Source organism: Micrasema longulum, unplaced genomic scaffold, assembly GCF_059751315.1.
Source record: "Micrasema longulum isolate JH-2025_06_02 unplaced genomic scaffold, ASM5975131v1 h1tg001084l, whole genome shotgun sequence".
Lineage (NCBI taxonomy): Eukaryota > Metazoa > Arthropoda > Insecta > Trichoptera > Brachycentridae > Micrasema > Micrasema longulum.
This window is the reverse complement of record NW_028278272.1, coordinates 146833-169854: the sequence shown is the minus strand read 5'-3', so window position 1 is coordinate 169854 and position 23022 is coordinate 146833. Positions and strand designations below refer to the sequence as shown.

At 36.7% G+C, this 23022-nt stretch overlaps 2 protein-coding genes across 4 annotated transcripts; both read left to right on the top strand.

The window, feature by feature from the left end:
• The first annotated feature begins 483 nt into the window (after nucleotides 1–483).
• LOC148277095 (SH3 domain-binding protein 5 homolog) lies at nucleotides 484–22363 on the top strand. 3 transcript variants are annotated; one of them, XM_088233338.1, is made up of 7 exons: nucleotides 484–793; nucleotides 13319–13381; nucleotides 16416–16593; nucleotides 17100–17218; nucleotides 18268–18351; nucleotides 19824–20143; nucleotides 20767–22363. In XM_088233338.1, the coding sequence occupies exons 1-7, from the start codon at nucleotides 728–730 to the stop codon at nucleotides 21428–21430; spliced, it is 1494 nt and encodes a 497-aa protein (XP_088089464.1). In that variant the 5' UTR covers nucleotides 484–727; the 3' UTR covers nucleotides 21431–22363. The 3 variants fall into 3 exon arrangements, with proteins under 3 accessions (XP_088089464.1, XP_088089465.1, XP_088089466.1); XM_088233339.1 differs by having other exon boundaries at nucleotides 488–793; nucleotides 20770–22363; XM_088233340.1 differs by lacking the exon at nucleotides 484–793 and adding an exon at nucleotides 6995–7024.
• LOC148277096 (F-BAR domain only protein 2) lies at nucleotides 787–6477 on the top strand. The gene has a single exon (XM_088233337.1). It carries the CDS (start codon nucleotides 877–879, stop codon nucleotides 3565–3567), a length of 2691 nt encoding a protein of 896 aa, XP_088089463.1. The 5' UTR covers nucleotides 787–876; the 3' UTR covers nucleotides 3568–6477.
• Nucleotides 22364–23022: the final 659 nt, after the last annotated feature.

The following is a 23022-nucleotide window of genomic DNA, read 5'->3' as shown; positions in this document are numbered from 1 at the left end:
AGAAATCAAGTTCGGGTAGAGTAGGGTTCAAACCTCTAAATCGTAGGTCCAGCGATATTATTCTGAACTGCTCTCGCGGCCGTAGAAAACACTTTTATCTCATGTATTTACGTTCAAAATACGTGAGGTTTTTTACGGCCACGAGAGTGGTTTAGATTAGGACCCAAAAACTTTAACCATGGAACCACAACCCAATTAAGTTCTACGGTGGCCTCTAAAGAGGTTACTCATTTAAATGTACGCCTTTTTCGCTTTTTTCCTCCAATTGGAATGAAAACAGATTTTTATTCATTGAATATGTATTAAAAATAGGTCAAATAAATACCTTGGTACAATACAGTTACCAATACCCCTAGGTGGTGTAAGTTGTGTGTTACCAACTATGTACTTACTTAGCTGGATTGCTTATGGAGTTATTGCACAATATGTGTATTATGGAAAAATATTTTTTTCTTTAAGTTGCTTTAAGTTTCATGACGTCACGAATGACCGACGTCATCTTCTATTATTGAGAGTTACCGATTGATTCGCGAGTTGTTTTGTTTAAATTATTCAAATGTTTGTTTCTTATAGGAGTGACGGGTGCTGTCCTTCATTAATAGCGTAACAAAGTGTGATTAATTTAGTTCGTTCTGTGCCGTTCCTTCGCACCGCGTCTCCTGTGATGTTAATCGTAGTGATGTAATTCAGATGAGATGCCATAGCGATCGTTCCACTCGGGCTCATAATGGAGGAATCCTTTAGCATTCCGCCCGAGGAGTGCGGTGATTCCGAACTCGATCCCAGAATCCAGGTCAGTGTCGCAAATGATATCGAATCCTAACGACAATTATTTTGGTATTTAACTGAATAACTTCGATTTTAAACGCCGTAAAAATGAGTGTAACTTTTACCGATTATTTTGCTGGGGAGCACAACGGATATGATGTCCTCTATCAGAATATGAAATATGGGTTGAACGCTAGTAAAGAGTTCTCAGATTTTCTCAGGGAGAGATCCAATATAGAGGAGTCCAACTCTAAACTTCTCACGAAGTTGGCCAAGCAGGCAAATGGCAGTTGCATGCAAGGGACGTTCGCCCCCATGTGGGCGGTGCTGCGGAGCTCGGCCGAGAAGCTGGCCACCCTACACCAGCACATGTGCCACAAGGTCAGCGAGCTGGTGAAGGACGTAGCTCGCTACGCCGACGACCTGCACAAGAAGCACAAGGCCGTCAAGGACTCGGAGTCTAGCACGCTGGAGGTGGCCATCATCATTCAGAGCACTAAGCAAGCTTTGCAGAAAGCTAAGGATATTTTCACCACCAAGTCGGCCGAGTTGGAGAAGCTGAAAAAGGAAAATGCCTCTGCTAAAGATATAGAGAAAGCGGAGTCTAAACTAAAAAAGTTACACGATGATTACAAAGTCCTCACAGACAAATACTCTATTGTCAAACAAGAGTTTGAAAAGAAAATGTCCATGACTTGTAAACATTTCCAGGATGTAGAGGAGGCCCACTTAAAGCAGATGAAACAGTTTGTGGGAACATACGTAGAGCTCATTCAGAACAATCACGATCTGGTTGGACAGGTACACGTAGACTTCAAGCACCAGTGTCTGGAGATGACTCTGGAGAAGTTGCTAGAACAGTTCGTATTAGAGAAGTACAACAGCATGGAGAAACCTTCCCTAGTGGACCTCGGTGCGCAGCTCCCTAAACCTACTTCAGCTAACAATTCCATATCCGAGAGTGATCAAATCACCGCAGTCACCAACGGGGCCCACAAGAATACGTCCACTATCATGAAACTGAGCAAGAAGGAACCCTCGTTTGCCAGTAAAACCTCTAGACGGACAACTTCCTTACTGAATCTGTTCACTCCCAACATCCAGAGTAAGGACGAGAGCAGTCGCAGTATAGAGGGAGCCACCCCGTGCTCCGCCCCCTCAAGTCCCAGCGGTGCGCAGCCCGCGGCCACCGCGCAGCAACCCCCCGACAAGGCCGACGACTCCTCTATGGGGAGAAATCCTCTCAGAGAATCTAAATGGTTCCTCCGAAGTAGAAGAACAAAACCTAAGCTAAAAAAATCTTCAAAAAAAAAGAAAGAGGAATCCGGCGAACATACCGCTACTATAGAGGACAAGTCTGACCTCGAGGAAAAGGAAGAAGAGACTCTTTCTAAGGACGCGGAATCCGTTCAGTCTCCGGAGGTGGACGAAGATGGCTACTGCATTAGACCCAAAGATGAAAAAGGAAGTATTTATTCGACTACCGATTCAGAATCTGAAGATGAACGGGAGCCAAAAATTCATGTTGAAATTAAACCACTCAGTAACGGAGCAGCTCCCATGTCTGCCAGTGTGGACGAGCTGCTCGCCACCGTAGAAACTCTTTCCTTGTTCCCCTCTGGCACTACCAGGAGAGGTTCCAACGCTAACTTGGCCAAACCCAGTAGCGATCTTCTAGGCCTCAACTTGTTTCATAGCCCCGCGGGAAGCGATCCCGGATCTCCGCTGAGCGGGGCGGGGAACCCCTACGCTCCGCTGCAGGGCTCCCAGGGGCCGGCGGAGAGCCCCACGGTGGGGGACGGAGATCTGTTCTCCGAGGTGGGAGACATCAGCCAGTCGGCCCCCGAGCGGCGTGCGCTCACGCCCTCGGCCGCCAGCATCGCCATCCCGCGCCCCCCCTCGCGCCGCTCCGACGCCGGAGAGTTCCGCGCGGCGGGAGTGACGGGCTCCTCTCGCGGGCCCTCTCCTCTCACCATCGGTATGGCCGACACCATTCCCCTGGCCGTGGCCTTCCACGAAATCATTCATAGTTACTTCCGAGGAACGGACGAGTCCAAATGCAGAGTGAAGATGTCGGGAGACATGATGTTGTCCTTTCCGACTGGTATTGTCGGGGTGCTCGCGAACAACCCGAACCCAGCAAAGCTTTGTTTCCGCTTAAGAAACACTTCCAAGCTAGATAATATAACCCCCAACAAGCAGCTTGTGTCCATGAATGCCGCCAGCTCGGCAAAAGATAGCGCAGTTTTAGAATTCAACATGCCGGCTCTCACAGCTTTACTCAAACGGCAATCGGAAAAAAATCCGGGAGCTTCGTACTTCAATGTGGACATTTTGAAATATCAGGTCAGACCGAAGTCGGGCGCCGCTTCTTGTCCATTTCAACTCGTCGCTTATTGGAAGTGCGAGACTTCTCACACGGATCTAAAGATGGACTACAAGTATAACCTGCACGCCATGAGCTCTCCTTCGCCGCTGCTGAACCTCTCGGTGAGCGTGCCCGTGAGCGGGGGCGTTCGCAAGGCGAGCTCCATGCCGCCGTGCCAGCTGGGCGGCGCGGGGCTGGTGTGGCGCTTCACGGAGCTGTCGCAGCACTCGGACAACCACGGCGTGGGCTCGCTGCGTGCGCGAGCAGAACTTTCGTCGGGTCCCTCGGCGCGCGACACCGTCACGGCGCAGTTCAACTGCGAGGGCGCCACCCTGTCGGGGATAGAGTTCGAGCTGGTGGGGCCGGGCTACCGGCTGTCCCTCGTGAAGAGGCGATTCGTGTCGGGGAAGTATATCTGCGACGGAGAATGACGCGAGTGTGTCGGTCGCGAGGCGTCGGCAGCGCATTAGACGGTGCCCCGCAATGCTCGGCGCGCAGAAGGTCCGGTATGTACTTTTTACATTGAACATATTGAAATAACAGAACTCGAGAAACACTGTAAGGGCCGCTGAACCCTGTCTAATGCGCGTCCGACTCCCCTGTGAAGGCTCGGCCTGACCACTATATGCCTTTCCGTAATGGAAACATTGTCGAATGTCTGTAAATACTTTAGTCACTTTCAATATTACTTATTTTATTATTCACTTATGAACAAATCTAGCCGTATATAATAAAGGATATTTGGGACTAAAACTGCGTAAGACTTGTTCGTCACACCTAATAATATGTCCCGAAGCGACACTGTCATCCTTGTGATGTTGTATATCTCAATTTCAGTACCTTTTAATTATTATCTTTTATTTAATAATTATTCTGTTAATAATAAAACTGCATAAATATTTTTAAAATTATTTAGTATTTACATTGTTTGAAACATATTTTTCCTTGTGAAACAATTCACAAAACAGCAATTGCAATATTCTTTACTGCTTCCTATGTATTCTTATCCAAATGCTGATGCAGATTTGAGCATTTTGCGAATGCTCGGAGAAATCATTAGCCATTACTGTAACACCTCTTAAGAGATCGGAAATACAAATTTTGATTACAAACATACTATTTCCAATTCGCAATTTACTGCCAAAAATATTAGGAAAAAGTTCATTTGCCCATAGGTATTAAAAGATTTTTTGAAACATATAATGTGCAATATGTTAAAAAGTAATCAACAAGCAGTTGCGGCTCATTGGAAAAAATTTTAAATTCTGATTTGTGAAAATAATTCAAATTGTCGATTGAGGAAATTGTCAGCAGTGAACTTGGTAAAAATATTTTCAACTTAAATATGTAGAATTATTTTAGTTTCTGTGATTTACTTAACTACAACCTAAATGATCGCATAATATATACATAATGCAAGAAAATGCCACACTGATCAACAACGCTGAATAGACCGCAGCAAATTAATTGTGATGTTATTTCCTGCCTTTGTTATTGTTTTGTGGAATGTTTGTCGATTTATTGAAACTGTTCTTTATGTGAAATGAACGTAAAAAAAAGAAAATTGTTTTAAATCGTCTGCACATAAGTAATACTCACATAAATAAATATATATTACTATTGTGTTGGATAAAATTGACTGATGATCAATATGAAACTAAGTACAAAGAAGAAACTAAATTGTAAAGCAACGGTACACCAATATGATGTATAATATAAATCTGATTCAGTATGTTTAGTTAACATAAAGCCTTAACAGCTCACTTTGTTAATGGTGTATGCTTATATGACAAAAATAAGTTTACGAACACTAATTTCTTCCTGTAAAGTTATTTTGTAATAAGTGACCATGTTTTATGTACAATTTATTCACTCGTAACTGTTTAATACGTTTCGATATTCTTTAAAATAAAATAAGAAAATTCTTTCCAAATAATGATGAGTATCGAATAGCTTAGGTTTTAATGTTGTCAATGTATGTATGTATATATTATACGTAATGTAATGGCCATATTCAATTTGTGCTGAGTACACATTTAGCAGCCGAGCGGGGGGGAGTGTAGCTCCCCCCCCCCCGGACGCATGTGCCATTTGATAAATTACCGTTAAGGTATAAGTATAATGTATATTTGTAAATGTTACATTTACCTCATTGGAAGAAATTGATCGACGGCATATTTTGTAAAGTGCCTTCGTACAACACGATTAATTGTACTGTAGTTATTGTTTCTGATAGTTTTACGAATAATTAATACGAAGCTGTTGCGGTAAACGTTTCCCCGAGGATTACCCCGGGAACGCTGCCCACACTCGGTTCCTAATATCCATTCCACACATTGGGCTTTACCCGATTGTCTCTGAGACTAGAGATTTGGCCTGCAGGTTTTCATGTACACCTGATGTTTGCGAAGATTCCTGGCTATTGCGAAAACTTTGATTATTCATCCATTTCTCACTTGACTTAAGATAGTTTCTGCAGTTAAATAAGATACGAAGACATTTTAATATTTTGGTTTTTTCTCTTTTTAGATTCTAAAAATCATTCCCACATGTACCTTACTATCTAAATATATATACTTATCGTTAGAATCTACCGAGTTGATCGATCCTGATAATGTAAGACTCGAGTAGCCGGGATTTAGTAACTTGTTTCTCCTCTTCGCTTGAGGCTTGTACCCGAGTCGCTCGCTGTTTTTGTCCGTTACGTTATTTTTTATTAAACTTATATCCACCCAAAATTTCACATTAGTGTAATTTGTTAAATTTTATGTTAAACAATTCTAAGTTAACTGTAAATTAATGTTTAGCTGTTGTATTCACAATTTTGTATGTAAATTTGCTGTGTTATATTGAACGATGGGGAATTTGTCGTAATATTACTGATCGGGTCAATTACAGGCGCAAGTCAGACGGGAGATGGTCTCCTACTCACTATTGGCTGTGTACGAGTGTATAGTGTGACCTCCTAAATTAACCCTTCCAACAAATTTAATCATCGCAACTGGTCTATTGAAATCTCTTTATTTTGTAGTTCCACTTGTAAAATGACAGATGTTTCATTGGTTAAGCAAATCTTCATAAACATGTTATCGTAGGAATCTTCCCGTCCCGATTGCGTAGTGTTTAAGTCCTCGGCATCTAGGAATGTTTTTTTATGAAAGAAATGATCTGGAGGTCCTGGAATCTCGTAGATTGAATAATAAATTGGCTGTTTTTTGCACTCGGCGTATGTAACACTTGTACTCTTTAAATGTTAATTTTGTTTCAAATTATTTATGTCTATATTTTTGTATATTATGGCAATATTCCAATAAATGTTTGCAAAACAACCAAAATTTTAATATGACTTTTTGTTAAATCATTCATATCATAACACCTTGAATAATTTAAATTATATTTTCGGTTGGAGCTACAGCAGCCGTTTATATTCAAAGGGCACATAAAAGGGATACAAATAAATGATGTATTGTTACCACCCATAAAGGCTTCAAACAAATTTTAAAAAAAGAGCAATATTATTAATTTATCATATCGACCAAAAATATTTTAAAAAATACATTGTTAATAACATAATATAAAAGATAAAAATGATTAAAAGTGTACATAAGTTTTTGTTCTAATCTATTACTGCTACAGCAGAGTTTGAATATTTTTGTAACATTCCTCGGAAGTTCATATTGCTAGATTCAGATTTTGTTGATTTTCTAAATGAAATATTACAGAATTCACTAGCTCAAAGACAAAGTAATCTTATCTTTTGTAATATTTACTATTTAAAATATTAAATAGCAAATAACGCAGATGCTATCAGAGTATTATATTTTCTGGTGCGAGGTCAATCCTACTAAGGAAGGCAGTGTGTAGGAGTGTTGATACCTTATCACCTGAGTGAGTATATACTTTCCTCATACACAGTATTAGCATGTGCATGGCATTGACCGGAATATCTAAGGGAACTATGCATTCCAGATGAACTAGCTGACAGGCGTCTAACGCTTAGATCAGCTACGTCTACGGCGAGAGGAAAAGTTATTATACCTCTACGCAAACAGCGCACTAAATTTAGTGAACGCGCATTTGCGGTCGCATGCCCTATGGCATGGAATGCTCTCCCAGCGGAGGTGCGAGGCTGTGAAAGTGAAGTGATGTTTTGGAAAAAACTTAAAACCCACTTGTTCTCTAAATCATTTGAATAAATCCGTAGCATGTGACAACAAAATAAATTATTTTAATTAAATTACAAATTTAAAAGAATCACTATGTAAAGCGCCCTTGAAGTATTTTGTTACGAAAATGGCGCTGTATAAGTTATCCATAATAATAATAATTGACATTACATTCCTACACAGGGCAGGCTAATGTGACAGGAAATGTGGCGCTTACAGTGTTTCCGTACAGATTATTTTTCAATATGGTGGATGTAATCGATATATATGTGGACTGGATCGTGGGGCCGAGTTTTGGCATTGCAGATAAAACGTCATGCGCAAACATCGCCACAGGAACCTCCGCTGGACTCGCATCTATTTATTTTACTCGGATTAAAAGCAAAGGACGGACCGGTCGTACACAGCGAAGTAAAACTTATTGCGTACATTTCGGTTTTTCGATTTCACCATACTGCGATGAAAACGATAAACATTTTGAACTCTGCTTCAAAGGATGAAAACGCTGTATATTCAATTAATCGAGGCATTAAGGAATGAAACAAATGCTAAAAATAAAATAACCAATCGCAATTGAGCTATTAGCCATTGTCTCCGAGTTATTACTTATTATTTTACTAAATATTTTTATTGATACCTTAACACTCGGTCTTCGGTGATCAGTCTTAATATTATTATATACACCATAATATTTAAAAACAGTTTGAACTTTATGATTAAATTAATTTTACCACAGATTACTCTAAAAACCTCACTAAAATATGCAATACATTAACAGGTTCACTGCCAACTACACCTATTGACGGAGTTATCATTTTTACGTGTTTCCACATAAATACATACATATTCTTTTGGCTTATTTTGCATTTTTTATTCAATCTCAGAGCAAATAATACATGCCAGATAATAAAACATGCCAGATTTTTTAGACATTTCTATGTTTTAGGCTGGCAGTGAATGTGTTAAATCTAGACATGCGAATTATGTTTGGTTACAGCGAAAAATGTGTGGGTTAAAAATGAAAATGCAACCTTTCAAAAGGCGTTTATCAGAAAGTAAGTGATATGAGTATGTAGATAAACAATCCTGTTATTCTATCACAATGGAGTGATAAACAAGCATTCTTGATGTGTTAAGGTACTCTGTAAATAAATATTTAGTAAAGTAAACAAAGAAAGTAAGTTTTACTCATAGCGACACTCCTTATCTACTATGGCGGACTCATATCAAATTCTCCGGAATGGCTAAAATGAGTTCACACGTCAATGTATGCGGTTATCTATAAATATCTAATTGTAATTCAACATCTGATTAATCACACATGACCAAATATTGGTACTACACATTCCTGGCTATCAAACTGTCCACAAAGAGGATACGACATGTTGCATTGCAGCATTCTAGTGAAAAATAAATTCTGCCAGATTTTATAACACCGAACTCAAAACCTCGTGGCTTAGCTGTTATCAAATAGTAATTGAGTTACTTTGAATGTTATTATGTTGGTTTGACCTCATCATCGTCAATTTATAGTGTTATCAAAATTGGGCACATTTTTGGCATGATAAAAAGAGTTATAATGTTATTAACATTGTCGATATGAAATTGAATTCTGCGATTTGATTAAATGCAGAAAGAAATATAACAGGAAAAAACAACCTTTTTCGGGATTTTAACAACCTTTTTGAAAGACAGTTTAAGTAGTTAACAGGTACTATCTACTTTATGAAATACTTATTTAAAAGAGTGTTTTTACACTAGAATATTTCATAGTCCCTGGACTGGTACCTGAAGTGTAAGACTGATTATCTTACCTTCACGTTAAAAATATTATCAAGATACGCTGTGATTGGTGTACCAATGCAGTGCCCTTTGCACCATTAAGTGCGGAAAGGGAATGATGATCGTACCTTGGCATTTAGCTTTGTGACAAAGGGAACCATGCATTCCTAGTTGATAGGCGTCTTACGCTTAGATCAGCTACGTCTACGGCGAGAGGAAAAGTTATTATACCTCTACGCAAACAGCGCACTAAATTCAGTGAATTTGCGGTTGCAGGCCCTATGGCATGGAATGCTCTCCCAGCAGAGTTGCGAGGCTGTGAGAGTGAAGTGATGTTTCGGAAGAGGCTTAAAACCAACTTATTCTCTGAATTATTTTAATAAATCCGTAGCATGTCATAATAAAATATATTGTTTTAATTAAATTACAAATTTAAAAGCTTTAATTAAATTTATATATCTATCGAATCACTTTGTAAAGCGCCCTTGAGGTATAATAATACAAAAATGGCGCTATATAAGTTATCCATAATAATAATAAAAGCATCCGACCAGCAATTATATTGCGGGGTTATTACTACCCTAGATAACTTCAAAATCAGGGTTTTTGAGTTGACCGCTGAAAACTCTATGAATGTGTGGGGGTCATAATCCATTTGCTGAAATATAGAGCAACGACTGATGAAGCGAGTCATCATTTTATATAGAATACAATACAACATATTCTGCAAAACCAACAGTATTGCACATGAAAAATGCATATACATAAGAGCAACGTCCCCTTGGTACATTTCCTTGGTTCCTACCGTGGAGATGTGAAGAACAAAGGAACGCGGCATATAAAGAGACCACAGGGCGTGATAACGTCAGTCAGTCCAAGTAAGACGACCCGGAGAGTCAGCCCAGTCACTCAGTTTCAGCATGTAGTTCAAGTGAAATCACTTCAACTCATCACTATCCCAAAATCCTAATTTTGAAGTTACCTGGTTGTAGTAATTACCCCGCAGTATGGGCCTAGGTTCAAATCACATCTGGACGGTGTAATGCAATAATTAGTTAAGCACCAAAATATAGTTTTGTTTAAATCGCATTTGCAGTTAAAATTTATTTATAAATCCAGATATATAAGTGGTTTGCTTCTATTTTAAAAACTTAAGCTGTTTATTACACAGTGAAATATTCGTATTAATCTTGGGGTTAAACCTTAAAACCGAAAAACAGCATTGTGACGCTTTATCGGTTATTGCGTACCACCGTCCGTTTCTCCAGTGATGTACATTATAATGGATACGTGTCATAGTGATTTTTTCTCTTGACATTTTAATTATATTCATGACAGTTGCTTTACCTTGATTGATTTAACAATGCCCTTATAAGGCAAAACTATTGTCACAAAAAATAAAGGTATGTTTAGGTTAGGCCACAAGGTCAACTGATACGACAGTAGGACCTTACCTTCACATATCAAATGATCAAAATACGCCGAAATCGGCGCACTAATGTAATGCCCTATGCACCATCGGGTGTGGACAAGGGTATGATAATGATATTTGCAAAATTTATCTTGGAAATATTATTACATATAATGCATAGACATGCCTTATAGAGTAAAATATTAAAAAAAGTACTGACACAAAAACGTACCCATGGTAACCAAGTACTGTTTATTTACACCGGGGCTGCATATAACGAGCAGGCATATATCATGGGTATACTGGCAAAAAACTTTACCTCTCAAATCCCCGTTTTGAGCATTCGAGCATTTAAGTTTTGTTCCAATTTTACTCTTTTATATCCTATTTAAATACAGTAAGATGTTCAGTGCTCATTTAAGAACATGTTTTTAATTTTTCCATTTCTTGATTTTATATTAAGTTATTTAAAGCTTTTACCCTGAATAAAATACCCAATATACGACTTAACCTTAAATTTATTTTTAAAACTACAGATATATGAAATTTAACATGACTTAGTGTATTTTGCCAGTTTGTAGAGCTATAAAAACTTTACAAAACTGCATCATTAAGTCAAATCCGCATATTTTAGAGTTAACGTTTTTTGCCAGTATACCCACGATATGTTACTCATTTTTGGTACATAAAAAAATTTGAATTTCAATGTTAACAATTAACATTTATTTTTGATGGATCCCAATTGGGTTCTTTCGCTGAAATTTTAGGAAAAAAGGATAATATTAACTCACGTTCATTATATTTTAAAAACATATTCCTAACAGTGCATCGCTGTAATTAAGAAGAGCTTCGCAATTGCGCCTCTAGGCGTAATTTGACGTTTACAAAAATAATATTTATATTTTAACATATTGCAACAGAGATAAAGAACATTTTAGAGAAGGTAATATAGAAGTCTAGGCATGTACAGGGCTTATGATTTATCATTGGCTGGTTTAAGTGGCCACTTAACACACTGTAACATTCACCATTCTGCCCATATTTGAGCATCTGTATGCCTTCAACTCTTTAATCTGTTGATGTTTGTGAAGTTAAAGAGCTGAAACCTCTATTTATGCGGGTGAGATTCATCTATTTGAATTATTTCACCTACATACTAGGCAACGCCTCAAAATTTATATTTGTTTCATTTCTAGACTTCTTCACGGACCAGTAGCTCAATCACAAACAACTATCGACATGCTAATAAGTGACGTGATAACAATTTCTCACCATGGTTATTTATCGTATTCGCGATCACAACGAAACATCCGTGAACATCTAATATTAAGTGTCAAAATATTATCACATATTTGAATTTCACCGGTGTAAATATGGAAAATATTCCGAAACTGCTATTTTTATTTATTTATTTATTGTTTATCATGCTATTTATTGCATTTAGCCGGCGGTTGGCAGAAAAGCAGTCGTCATAGTAATTGTAATTCAATGTTCACTTTTTTGTACTAGATACTCCTTACTATTTTGCAAATGCAATGTATTGTATTATTTTTTATAGTAAACGCCGATTTTTCGCCAATGAACTGTATTTATTTACGAGGAAAACAAAAAACAAACCGACACGAGCGTTGACTTCGAGATTACACACGCGTTGACTTATGACTGCGATAACTTAAGCATGTTCATTATTCAACAATGTTTGATTATGTCCAAATGCTTGCAGACTGGCTGGAATGCCTAGACTTCCTAATTTCTTCTTGAAAACTTTTTCCCTCTCTGTTGAAATAAATTTAAATATGTTCATTATTGTTCATTGTGATCGCTCAAATGCTTAGCATGTTTTTAGGCACGTCGATAGTTATTTGTGATTGAGCTACAGGTGGATTTATCAACAATATTTTGAGTTTGTTCAAATTTTTGTAGACAAGGATCGGATTCAACTCCCTGGGGAGCTGTTAATATTAACATAGTACAACAGAGATGAAGAACTTATATGTCATTGGCTTATATGCTCATTAAATTTTCTTCATCTCTGTTGTAATATGTTGATATTAACAACTCCCCAGGCAGTTGAATACAGTCCTTGTGTACAAAAATTTGGACAAACTAAAAATATTATTTATATTTTAATATTAATCGGTTTACGCTTTGTTAATCACTCATGGACAAATATTTACCCATTAAAAGTTTCACAATCCTTTTTACAATGTTTATCCAAAAGGTTTTTATGACACAAGTAGGTATTTTTGTTTCCATTCTAAACGTCACGCCTAGCTGGCGGTCGAAGAACGACTAAATACGCATTGGGCATGACTGAGTGTTTGGACATGAGTTATGTCGTTATGTGTCATCATTTTTGAAAGCTCAGGGCATGTCTATGTATTAATATGTCATTGAACACTATTTCAGCATTTAACATTTTGTTTGCTCTCACACTCTGCAAAGTGGACAGTTATTTCTGTGGCTCGGGTCTAAAAAGGCCAATGTAAGATTTCACATTTTTCTCGCCAAAATATCGTAAAGGGGTGGACGTCAATTAAAAAATATATGTATCTAACTATTTTATACACACATATACATATTATGTGGTAATGTTTTTCAGTAATATTCGTTATCAAGAAAGTCGAGGTTCATTATAACGCCACAAAATAGCTGAGAAATTACCCTCCTGTAATATTGCAATTTATGCCATTGGCCCTTTTAGATCCGAGCCACTGATTTTGTGGCAACACGTGTTCTAACGTGCATTACTTAAACTAACACATGATTTGCGTGTGAAGTACACATGATAAATAAATGCAATGAGAAATCTTCTGGTTTCAGCTGGAATTGGAAAAGTTGAACACGGCCACATCGGAGATCAACAAATTAGAACTAGAACTTGACGTAAGTATAGAATAAATATTAATTTTCTAATTATCTGTTTCGCGCGAATAATAACATAATCTATTTAAACTTTAATAATGAAAAACAAAACAATATAAAAATAAACTCTTAAATAAAAGTCATTAATATACAGTAGAATCATCCGTATTGCTAAATATCCAAATCGTTATCAGGAAATAAAAAAATGCAGATGTTTTTGATTTTAACTTAATTGTGCAATTAACTTTGCTAGACATGTATAAGGCTGTAGTTGGGTAAAATGCACTAAAAATTAGGAAATTATACAATTTTTCCATATTCAAACAAATGTTTTTTTAAATATTGCGCAATAATAACAAATAAAAAAACATAAATTAGATAAAAACAATAATTTTTAAAGGTATAAATAAAAATATACTTAAAAGTTTTCGTTAAAACTTAAAACTCGTCGCACATTATTCATTCGATGTGTATCAGTTAAATTTTAAAATAAAATGCTTTTTTTTTTCAGAATACGGTTTTGAAATTTAAAATACTTTAAAAAAAAAAATACAATTTATATCATTTCGTCATTTGAATTTTAACAAAAAGGTTTAGTATTGTTAAGATTTTTCTAATTATTTTGTTTATGTAATAGCTGTAAAAATCCCAAATAAAATAAAATAAATAAAATAAAATATATCTAAAATATAATTACTTTTCGACCGGCAGATTACGCCATTTCAAATTTAGACTATTGTTTGGTATCTCGATTCTCATATAAAGACTAAGTATTGAACTAAAACATTTTCAAATGATTTAAAGATTGAAAATTAAAATGACCGAAGCAAAATTTTCAATTTTTGATTTTGAAAAGAAATATAAGCATTTTAAATCACACAAATTTTTGTGAAATTTTCCTTCATTTCTATGTAAAGTTATGCCTTCGGTAATACTTAAAAAAAATATATATTTATTGAAATATTTTAATTGAAACCTTTTTTTTAAAGAAGGATAATTCTAGTTGTAATATTCAATTTCTAACAATATCTTATTTAGGTTTTTATTACCTTTATACCGGTACTGGTATACTGACTACAGATTCTCTGAAAAACACTCATATTAATTTGACATTTTAATAATTAATCATTGAGTAGGGGATAGTTATTTAAATCTTAATAACAACACACCGAGCCGACAAATTTTTCAGTATTTGTTTTATGTATCAGCATTGTAACCGCTGACCATGCTCGGAGAACCTTGGGCCCGCGACCCCCGACCCACGACCCACAAGGTTAACGATCCCTAATTGCATTATCTCAATCCCTGCACCAGCTGCTGTAATTAATTTCCACGCCAATAGAGACACATTAAATCATTTACTATTCTCAATTCACAACAATTATCATTGCAAAGATATTAAACTATTTATGTCAAGTTCAGAATACTTACTATGTACCGCATTTTGCGGTTGATAAGACTCATCGGACTATAAGACGCACTTCAATTTTCTCATATAAATAGTTTTTAAGGTTGGTATACTCATTGAAGTGTTAAGTGTTTTTTTTTTTAACATTGTTTTACAGGGTATCTCATAAACAATGAATCTTTCTAGATAACTTAACCTTTTAAAAAAAATATTCTAGATAATTTTACGCTTTTTCATAAAAACATTGCTTATGCATATTTTTCAGGATGATTTATCTCCTTTTTTCAGTTATGCACATTTTCTTGAAAGTTAAAACTTGACTTTACCTGAGTTAAAGTTTGACTTCCATTTTCGCATAGTTAGTTAAACTTGAAATAAAAAAAACTCAAATATATTTTTTTAAAACATTTAGTTTTCATTTTTATGTAGGTACATATTATTAACTAAATAGATTTACAAACGACACATACATTTAAACAACTGATAATGCAGTAAGTCCAAGATTTAAGAAACTGTATCTACACCAAAACATCTTTTTACATGTTTTTTTATTACACGGTTTCAGAATATTAGGTAATTTAAAAAATATATATTAATTTAACAATGCTTAATAGTAATATAATGAGGAAGTTCAGTGATTTTTTTTATTTGTCAACAGACTGTCAAACTAAGCAAAAAAAAAATATGTGAAATATAAAAATCATAGCTGATAATAATCAGCTATGATTTTTTAAAGTTTTGTGATTTTGAAATTACTCCGCCTGTGATGTCATAAGTTCTCTACGGTGAGTTGTCTTGATTGGTGGGTTGGCTTTCCGGTAACCGGAAATGTATCACAACACTCTGTCATTGAAACTTATAATTAGAAATCAAACACTGATTTGAGTCTACTGAACACTTTATTTTATTTTTACAAATATAAACATATAAAAAATAAAGTTAAAAAAAAAATTATAAGTTTAAATATGGAGTTCTACAAAATAAACACCAAGTCAATCAATACTCTGTCATTGGTTGATTTCGGAGAACTAGTGACGCCATTCAAAGTAGTTCATTTTTTAAATTCATTTTTTCATACATTTTAGAGAAACTTTGCTGTTCAATTAAATGCTCTAATTTTTTATCAAAACAACATTTTCATATCCAATTTCCCGTAGCACTGAACTTCCTCATTATACTATTTGTTTTTAATTTCCTCGTGTCGCTCTTTTACTTCCTTGGCTCATAATATATTGTGATAGTTAAGAATATATATTACATTTTTTAACCTTTCCCTTACTGTCCCAAAACATCCATGCCTTACGGTAGAGTATAACACATGAAAATGAGAGGTTTTAAATCCGAAAAATGTAATATTCATAGCCAATTATCAATAATAATATTTTTTTTAATCAATTGCTAAAAACATTAAAAAAATATTACCTCATTCTCGCAGCGTGGGCAAGAGGACCGCCTCTTGCGAAGTTCGGCGAGCTACTGGAGCTTATTGGCCTTTAGCGGTAGTTCTGGCAACTTTGCTATTTGCGTGTGTGACGCGTGAAATAGTAAACTATTAATTTTTTTTTGAATCCCCCATGTAAAAAAATGTCTCGGTGTACTACAAATGGCCTCAGTATTTATCCATATTAAACAAAACTGTTTATCCAGGAGTCCAACACTACCTTCCGCATGCTGCTGAATGAGGCTACGCGGCGCCTCAAGGGGCTGGCTATCCGGCTCGGGAACAGCGTGGAGCGGGCGCGGCCTTACCACGACGCGGCCACGGCGGCCGCCGACGCTCGCACCGCGTGTCAGAGGGCCGCGGTGCAGTACCAGAGAGCCAGCGGTTAGATATCTTCATTCTAATGATTGTAAATGCCATATCACTCAAGTTTGACGATAAGTGGACAAAGGCAGAGGAATACGAGGTCCCAAGGACACTCACAGATGAGATGGTCGGATGATTTTATCCATTTCGGAATACTTCGGTATCACTCAGAAATACGTCTCCCGTTTGGGATGTTTTCGAATTACTCAGGGGCTCATTATGTCTCTCTCAATTAGCACTACTCACTTTGTAAGGTCACAAAATCACCCCTGCATAGCGTCTGCTAACAAGAGGTGATAAAAAAAATGGAACGCTTATTTTAAAACAGTTGAAACAGGTTCGAAATTTTTTTCAACTGTTTTATAATTGTATACATTAAACTGCTTAGTGAAACTGTTTCTAAAAATAACAGCTTAAGTAACATGGGCAAAACCGTGGTCACACCTCCCCCCATGTTTTGGTAGTAAAATAAATACAATTCCTTTGGTAAGTTTGTCATTTCAGTTATAAGCATTACCTTGCAGAAATTCACGCAGCTGCCAAGGAGACGGTAACCCTGGCTGAGCAGCGATTCCAGAGCAAGCAGCACGAGTGGCAGTTCGACAACGCATGGCAGGAGATGCTCAACCACGCCACCATCAAAGTAAGTGTCAAAACCTACCAAGAACAATTAGTGGGATTTGCCCTTCCGTCAAGAGAAGGATGACAACGGTCCACCGCTGCCACTGCAGCAAGCCAATCTGCACTGAGCATCGCGGAAAGTGCTGTGTCGATTGCGTTGAAGACTTGTAAATTTCTTAATTTCACTCTAACATATTTGTAATGGTGTATTTTGAATAATTGTATTCATCAAAGTTTATTTAAATTTTTAAAATATATATTTGGACCCCTGTATTTAGTAGCCTTACGTGTCATGTACAAGGCTTAGGTACTCGGCAAAAATCGTTTTTGTTTGTCTTGGAAATGGAATGTTGATCACTGATTTTAGTTTATTACCTTTATGAGTCCATTCACCATTGTTGCAAAGTTCAAGAACAATGGCGCGTGATAACTACTTTTAACTACAGTGTGGATATCTGTTAAGGATATTCCATCTTTCCTGAATTCTGCTTCAAGATTATGGCGTTGTAAACTGAAAAATGGGCACTGAAATAACAGATGTGCCGTTCTTTTACAAGTTGCGGCTCTTGCTCGTTCATCCGCTCTCTCATTTCCTACGATACCAGCATATTTGAATGGTCATCCCTCTTATTTTTAGATGCTTAATTTTACTATGAATATCTACAATTAATGGATTTACCGACCGAGTATCAGTTATAGCTTGAACGCCCGAACGACAATCTGATAATATTTTCGCAATAACCCATCTCTCTGGTGGTTTTTTTAATAATCATTCGAGAGCTTCTCGTATTGCGAGTAGTTCAGCCTGAAAAACTGAGCAGAAATTATCTAATTTAAATGTTCATCAATTCAATTCATCAAAGTTCAAATTTGTATACAGAAGTTTTTTTTTATTAATAACATAACTTTTGAACAGTTAAGCTTTCTAGGGTTAAATATTTGGAGTTACTTGAAATATTTTTACAATGATGAATATAAAATGTATTTCTGGTTTCGTCCAACATAGAACTACACAAGTCTTATACTCTATCATCTTATACGGTTGTTTATAAACTTCGCAATACATTTTAGGTTATGGATGCTGAAAAGCAGAAAGCTGAGAGTGGCCGGGAACACCAGAAGAAGGCCCAACTCTTCAACACTGCAGAAACCAAGGTATTACATAAGTATTGACTATTTATATGAGTTTTGAATGTTTCACAGCCCGGACTGTGTAATATTGCCCCTGGAAGCTTTAGACTGATCATATTACATTACTGTATCAAGTGATTTAATGTAATTGTATTGTAGCAACCCATCTTTGATAATATAAAATTTCTATTACTCGCTATAGCAATGTGGTCAAATGGTCAAGGCATTTACCTACCATGCAAGATGTCTAGGGTTCAATTTTTGATTTATATAGAATAACAAAAATGCTTAATCTAGAGGAATTGATCGACACAGAAAAAATAAAAATGATATTTAAGATGAAAAAGAATAAAATAAAGACAAATATTAAATTTAATTTTAACTACAACATACATAAAATAAATACAAGAGCATCAAATAATTTGACTTGCGAACGACCTAGGACCAACAGAAAAAGAAACAGTTTTTTGTATACAGCAATAAATTTTTACAATTCACTTTCTAATGATCTAAAAAATATACAAAACATGTACGTACTTAAAAAACACCTAAATAAAACAGTTCTTACAGCCCGTGTGACGAGTGATCTGTGATGTTATTTTTATTTAAACTATTGAGTTATATATAATTTCCCCTCATACCAGCACTTTTGCTAATTGGGAATATTTCGTACAAATAAAATATGTAATAAATAATAATTTTCGACATAATCAACATGAAATATTTAAAATAAAACAATGTTTCTTTTTTGGGTGATACTGTGTGCGTTGGATTTGTTCTGACGTTTCGGCTACCATTGCAGAGGCCATCTTCAGGGTAAACCAAGTGTTTTGTAGAAAAAAGTATGTGTTTAAGTACTAGTAATTTGTACAGTGTCGCAGTCGGCAGTAGGCACATTTCTATTAGTTTTTGTAGTATGTAGTACTGGGAACCATGTTGAGTTTGATTCAAGCCTGTCGTCTTTGTTTATGTAATTTGGGTGTCTGTGTATTTCGATTGCCTCTTTTATTATTCGTGCACTGTAATTACTGGGTTTATGTAAAATTTTCGGTTCGAAGGCGAAAAAATTACCGGTGTCTATAAAGTGTTCCGCTATTGCAGATTCGTCAGGGTGCTCAAGTTTACACGCTCTTTAGTGTTTGTCAATCCCTTTATTTGCTGTGCGCTCTGTTTGTCCTATGTATATTTTATTACATCCTTGGCTACTTAGTTTATAAACAGCTTCGGTTTCTAGGGGATTCTTAGCCGAAACGTCGGAGCAAATCCAACCCACACGGTATCACGCAAAAAGAAATATATCGATAACAGTGACCGTGAAAACCTTCGCACCTATTTAAAATAAAACACTTTGTAATTTTTTTACCACATACGAGTTTAATATAATAACACTACTAGTTCCGGGTATTCTGAATTACCCGTCATCAGGTGTAAATATAGACTGTAATATAAAGCTGCTTTGTCTGTCGGTCTTTGGATGTTTTCATTTCTTTGTCCAGCTTCAGCAGCTGGAGGAGCAGCTCCGCAAGCATGTGATCAAATCGCGGGCGTACTTCGAGGAGAAGCAACTCTGCCAGGAGCAGCTGGCCACGCAGAAGACGCGCATCGAGCAGCTGCAGCATGACGTGGCGCGCGCCAAGGGCCGCTACTCGCGCTCGCTGCGCGCCCTGGAGGACATCTCGGAGGACATTCACCGCAAGCGCCGGGAGCTGTACTCGGACCCCGACCGGGACCAGGAGTGCCCCGTGGGACCGCGCGAGCCCGGCGTCGGCGCCGAGAGAAACCCCTCCATCACGGAATTCTCTCTCGAACTTGAAAGGTTCCTTTAAATCCTTATATTTTTGCTTTACTGGATCGATTTTCATTTTAAAGTGAAACCTCCCACTCCACTGTTCGGTTGAATTGGTATTGAAGAGGAATATTAATCGAAGCTCAATTTTAGGTGAACAAAGTTTCAGTCTATTTGATGACATCCAATTAGTGACGTTTGAATGCATCGGGATGCTTATAATATATAGCAGTGTTTTGTTTTTGATTTTGAAGCTTAAATTACTTTTGTTCCCAATCTTTTTGAGGCCCATGAAGAATGTTAGAAAATACCCCCAAAAAAGTTTAGTTTAAAAAAACAAACAAGCTAATGCATTTGTTTTCTTAAAATTACAGAACACATTTTAATATTTTTTAAATATTAAATCAAGAAGTAAGTCAACGAGACAGTTGATATTGCTTAATTCTAAAAATTTGTTTAATATTCAGGTCAGTTTTAGGTAAAAAAGATGTGAAGTGATTACATGATTTTGTTGATAATTTTGTTTTGTGATTGAATGATCTAACCCGAAAACCCTTTAGAGGGAAAACACTATCGGTCGGGAACCCCTGAATTAAAACATACTGTTATGTTTCTCTCTCATGTGATCATTATAAGTAAGAAATATTTTCTAGCAGCGACTTGCGCGCGCGGCGCTCCCCCTCTCCCGAGGACTGCGGCGGGCTGGAAGAGCTGCGGCGGCGCGTGCGGCGGCTCGCGGCGCGGCCGCTGGAGCCCGGCTCCCGCGGCGACCGCAGCTGGGAGGACGAGCTCAACTCCACGGTCCAGCGCCTCGACCGCATGCTGCTCGAACGTGAGCGCGAGCACGACCGCGCGCAATCCCTGCACTCGCTGTGCGGTGAACAAAAGCAAGAAGGAAACCCAACGGAATCAATCAAATACTCGTCCGACAGTTGTTTAGATGATAATCTTCACTATGGGGCAGCTATACCTCCGGATAAACACGATTTATCCAGTAATCTAAACAAGCAATTATCTCTCTCAGTCTTGGCTCTCGAAGATCTACTGCCATCGGTTTCGAAGGAACACTACAGTTCTTTGAAAGTGAACGCCGAATGGAATCAAGTCAACGACGACGCTAAATTCATCCCTATCCCTTACAAAATTGTCGATGATTTCAATCTGCCTCCGTTTAAAGCGACGGATTTTGGTAACAAGGGTTGTGTTTCTTTTCCCGATGATGCTTCGAAGCCGAGTGCCGATGGCGGGAATATTTCTGACTTAGTGGAAGAACAGCAGCCCGCGGCTGAAACCGACTGCCCTCCCGATGATGTGTGATATGTTGGTTGTGAGTGATGTAACGAGGAATGACAGCATTATTAAGATTATATTGATATAAAATATAGCTCTATATTTTTTTGATGTTCTATTTGAAGCTGATGCGATATATAATGATTGTTATCGTTACTCTGAGAGCTGTGGGTGCAATAAGTATTGATTTTGTATTTTTATCACTTTTCATCGTCGAATAGACAGGTGATACGCGTGTACTAATTTTATTACGACTTTTTCATCGGTTGTACCTTCCAAACACATATTTTACTTGTATTTTTAATTTGTATTTTGATAAGAACTTTTGTTTTGATGATAATTAAACATCGATTCATTTAAGTCACTGTAGAAATGAAAAAAAAGAAAGCGGAAATTATTACACGTGCAAACTAATTTTTATTATCTTTAAGTGTGAAAATTACTGTCCAGAAAGGTAATACAAACCTTTAAATCATTTGTACTTGGGCCATTTTAATTTGTTTTCGCCTTGTGTTAAATTAGTCGTCAAATCTTTAATGTTTTTAAAGCAATACCGCAGTTTTCTTTTCCGATTTATGAGTAAATTACTCTTCAGCATAATGGCGGTATTTGTGACTTTCTGGTGTATTTTTTAGATTTTTAAATTTTTTTAATAAATGATACTCTTATTACTTGTCTTTTAACATTTGTTCAGGGCAGGTTTTGTAACTCTCTATGGTATTTTTCAGGACAGTAATTTAACCATAATTACGTAATTATCTGCACCTGTTTTTTTAGGAAGTACAATTTAGTTACATAATTATTTATATGTGATTTGTGACTTAAAAGTGACTGCTGTCGGTATATTGTAAGTCCATATTTTGAATCGCACTATTTGCCGAGTGGTCCCTGTTTTTTATCCAAATTTTGTATCCTGAATCTTGTGAATGTCTTGGTAAATAAAATAAGTGAAAATGCTTATATAATTTTTATGTATAATAAATAAATACCGATAAATAAATCCCGAGAGTCTATGCCATGGGTGGCCAAAGTTTTAACCACTGCGGGCGACCTGCTTTTGAAATTTTTGGCCTGCGGTCTACTAACACTGAAAGAAGTAATTTATTGTCAAAAATAAGTTTAAATTGAAAATTAGCCGATAATACCCATACCAATGCTGTATCAAGTTATTTTAATAACAGCAATTAATGATGACTTCACACAAACATAAAAATATTATGTAAATATAACAAGTTTGTTTGTTTTTGTTTTATTAACGCAAGCAATATGCTTATTATTGGCTTACTATTCGTAAATATTAACTATTTATGTAGAATCAGAAGGCACCATCGTGCATTGCATGTTTTCATATCATAATTGGTTTATAGTTACTTATAGCTATTTGTATACATGCTGCCAAATGGTCATTTGTCAAACGGGAGATTTGCAGAGGAAAGTGGTTCCAAGAAAAGTTGTCAAATATGCCATACGTCTCCACAAACGTGGATATTTTTCTTCAAAAACTAATTTACTATTAAAAAAAGATATGCAGGCGACCAGGAATGGGTACGCGATCGACGCTTTGGCCATCCATGGGTCTAAACAAAAACTGGCCTAACTTGCGAACCAAATAAATAGGA

Coding starts and splice junctions, on each gene's coding strand:
- LOC148277096 (XM_088233337.1), top strand. CDS start 877: ATGAGTGTAACTTTTACCGATTATTTTGCTGGGGAGCACAACGGATAT.
- LOC148277095 (XM_088233338.1), top strand. CDS start 728: ATGGAGGAATCCTTTAGCATTCCGCCCGAGGAGTGCGGTGATTCCGAA. Junction 16,594..17,099: donor GCAGTACCAGAGAGCCAGCG/GTTAGATATCTT, acceptor ATTACCTTGCAG/AAATTCACGCAGCTGCCAAG. Junction 18,352..19,823: donor TCAACACTGCAGAAACCAAG/GTATTACATAAG, acceptor TTCTTTGTCCAG/CTTCAGCAGCTGGAGGAGCA.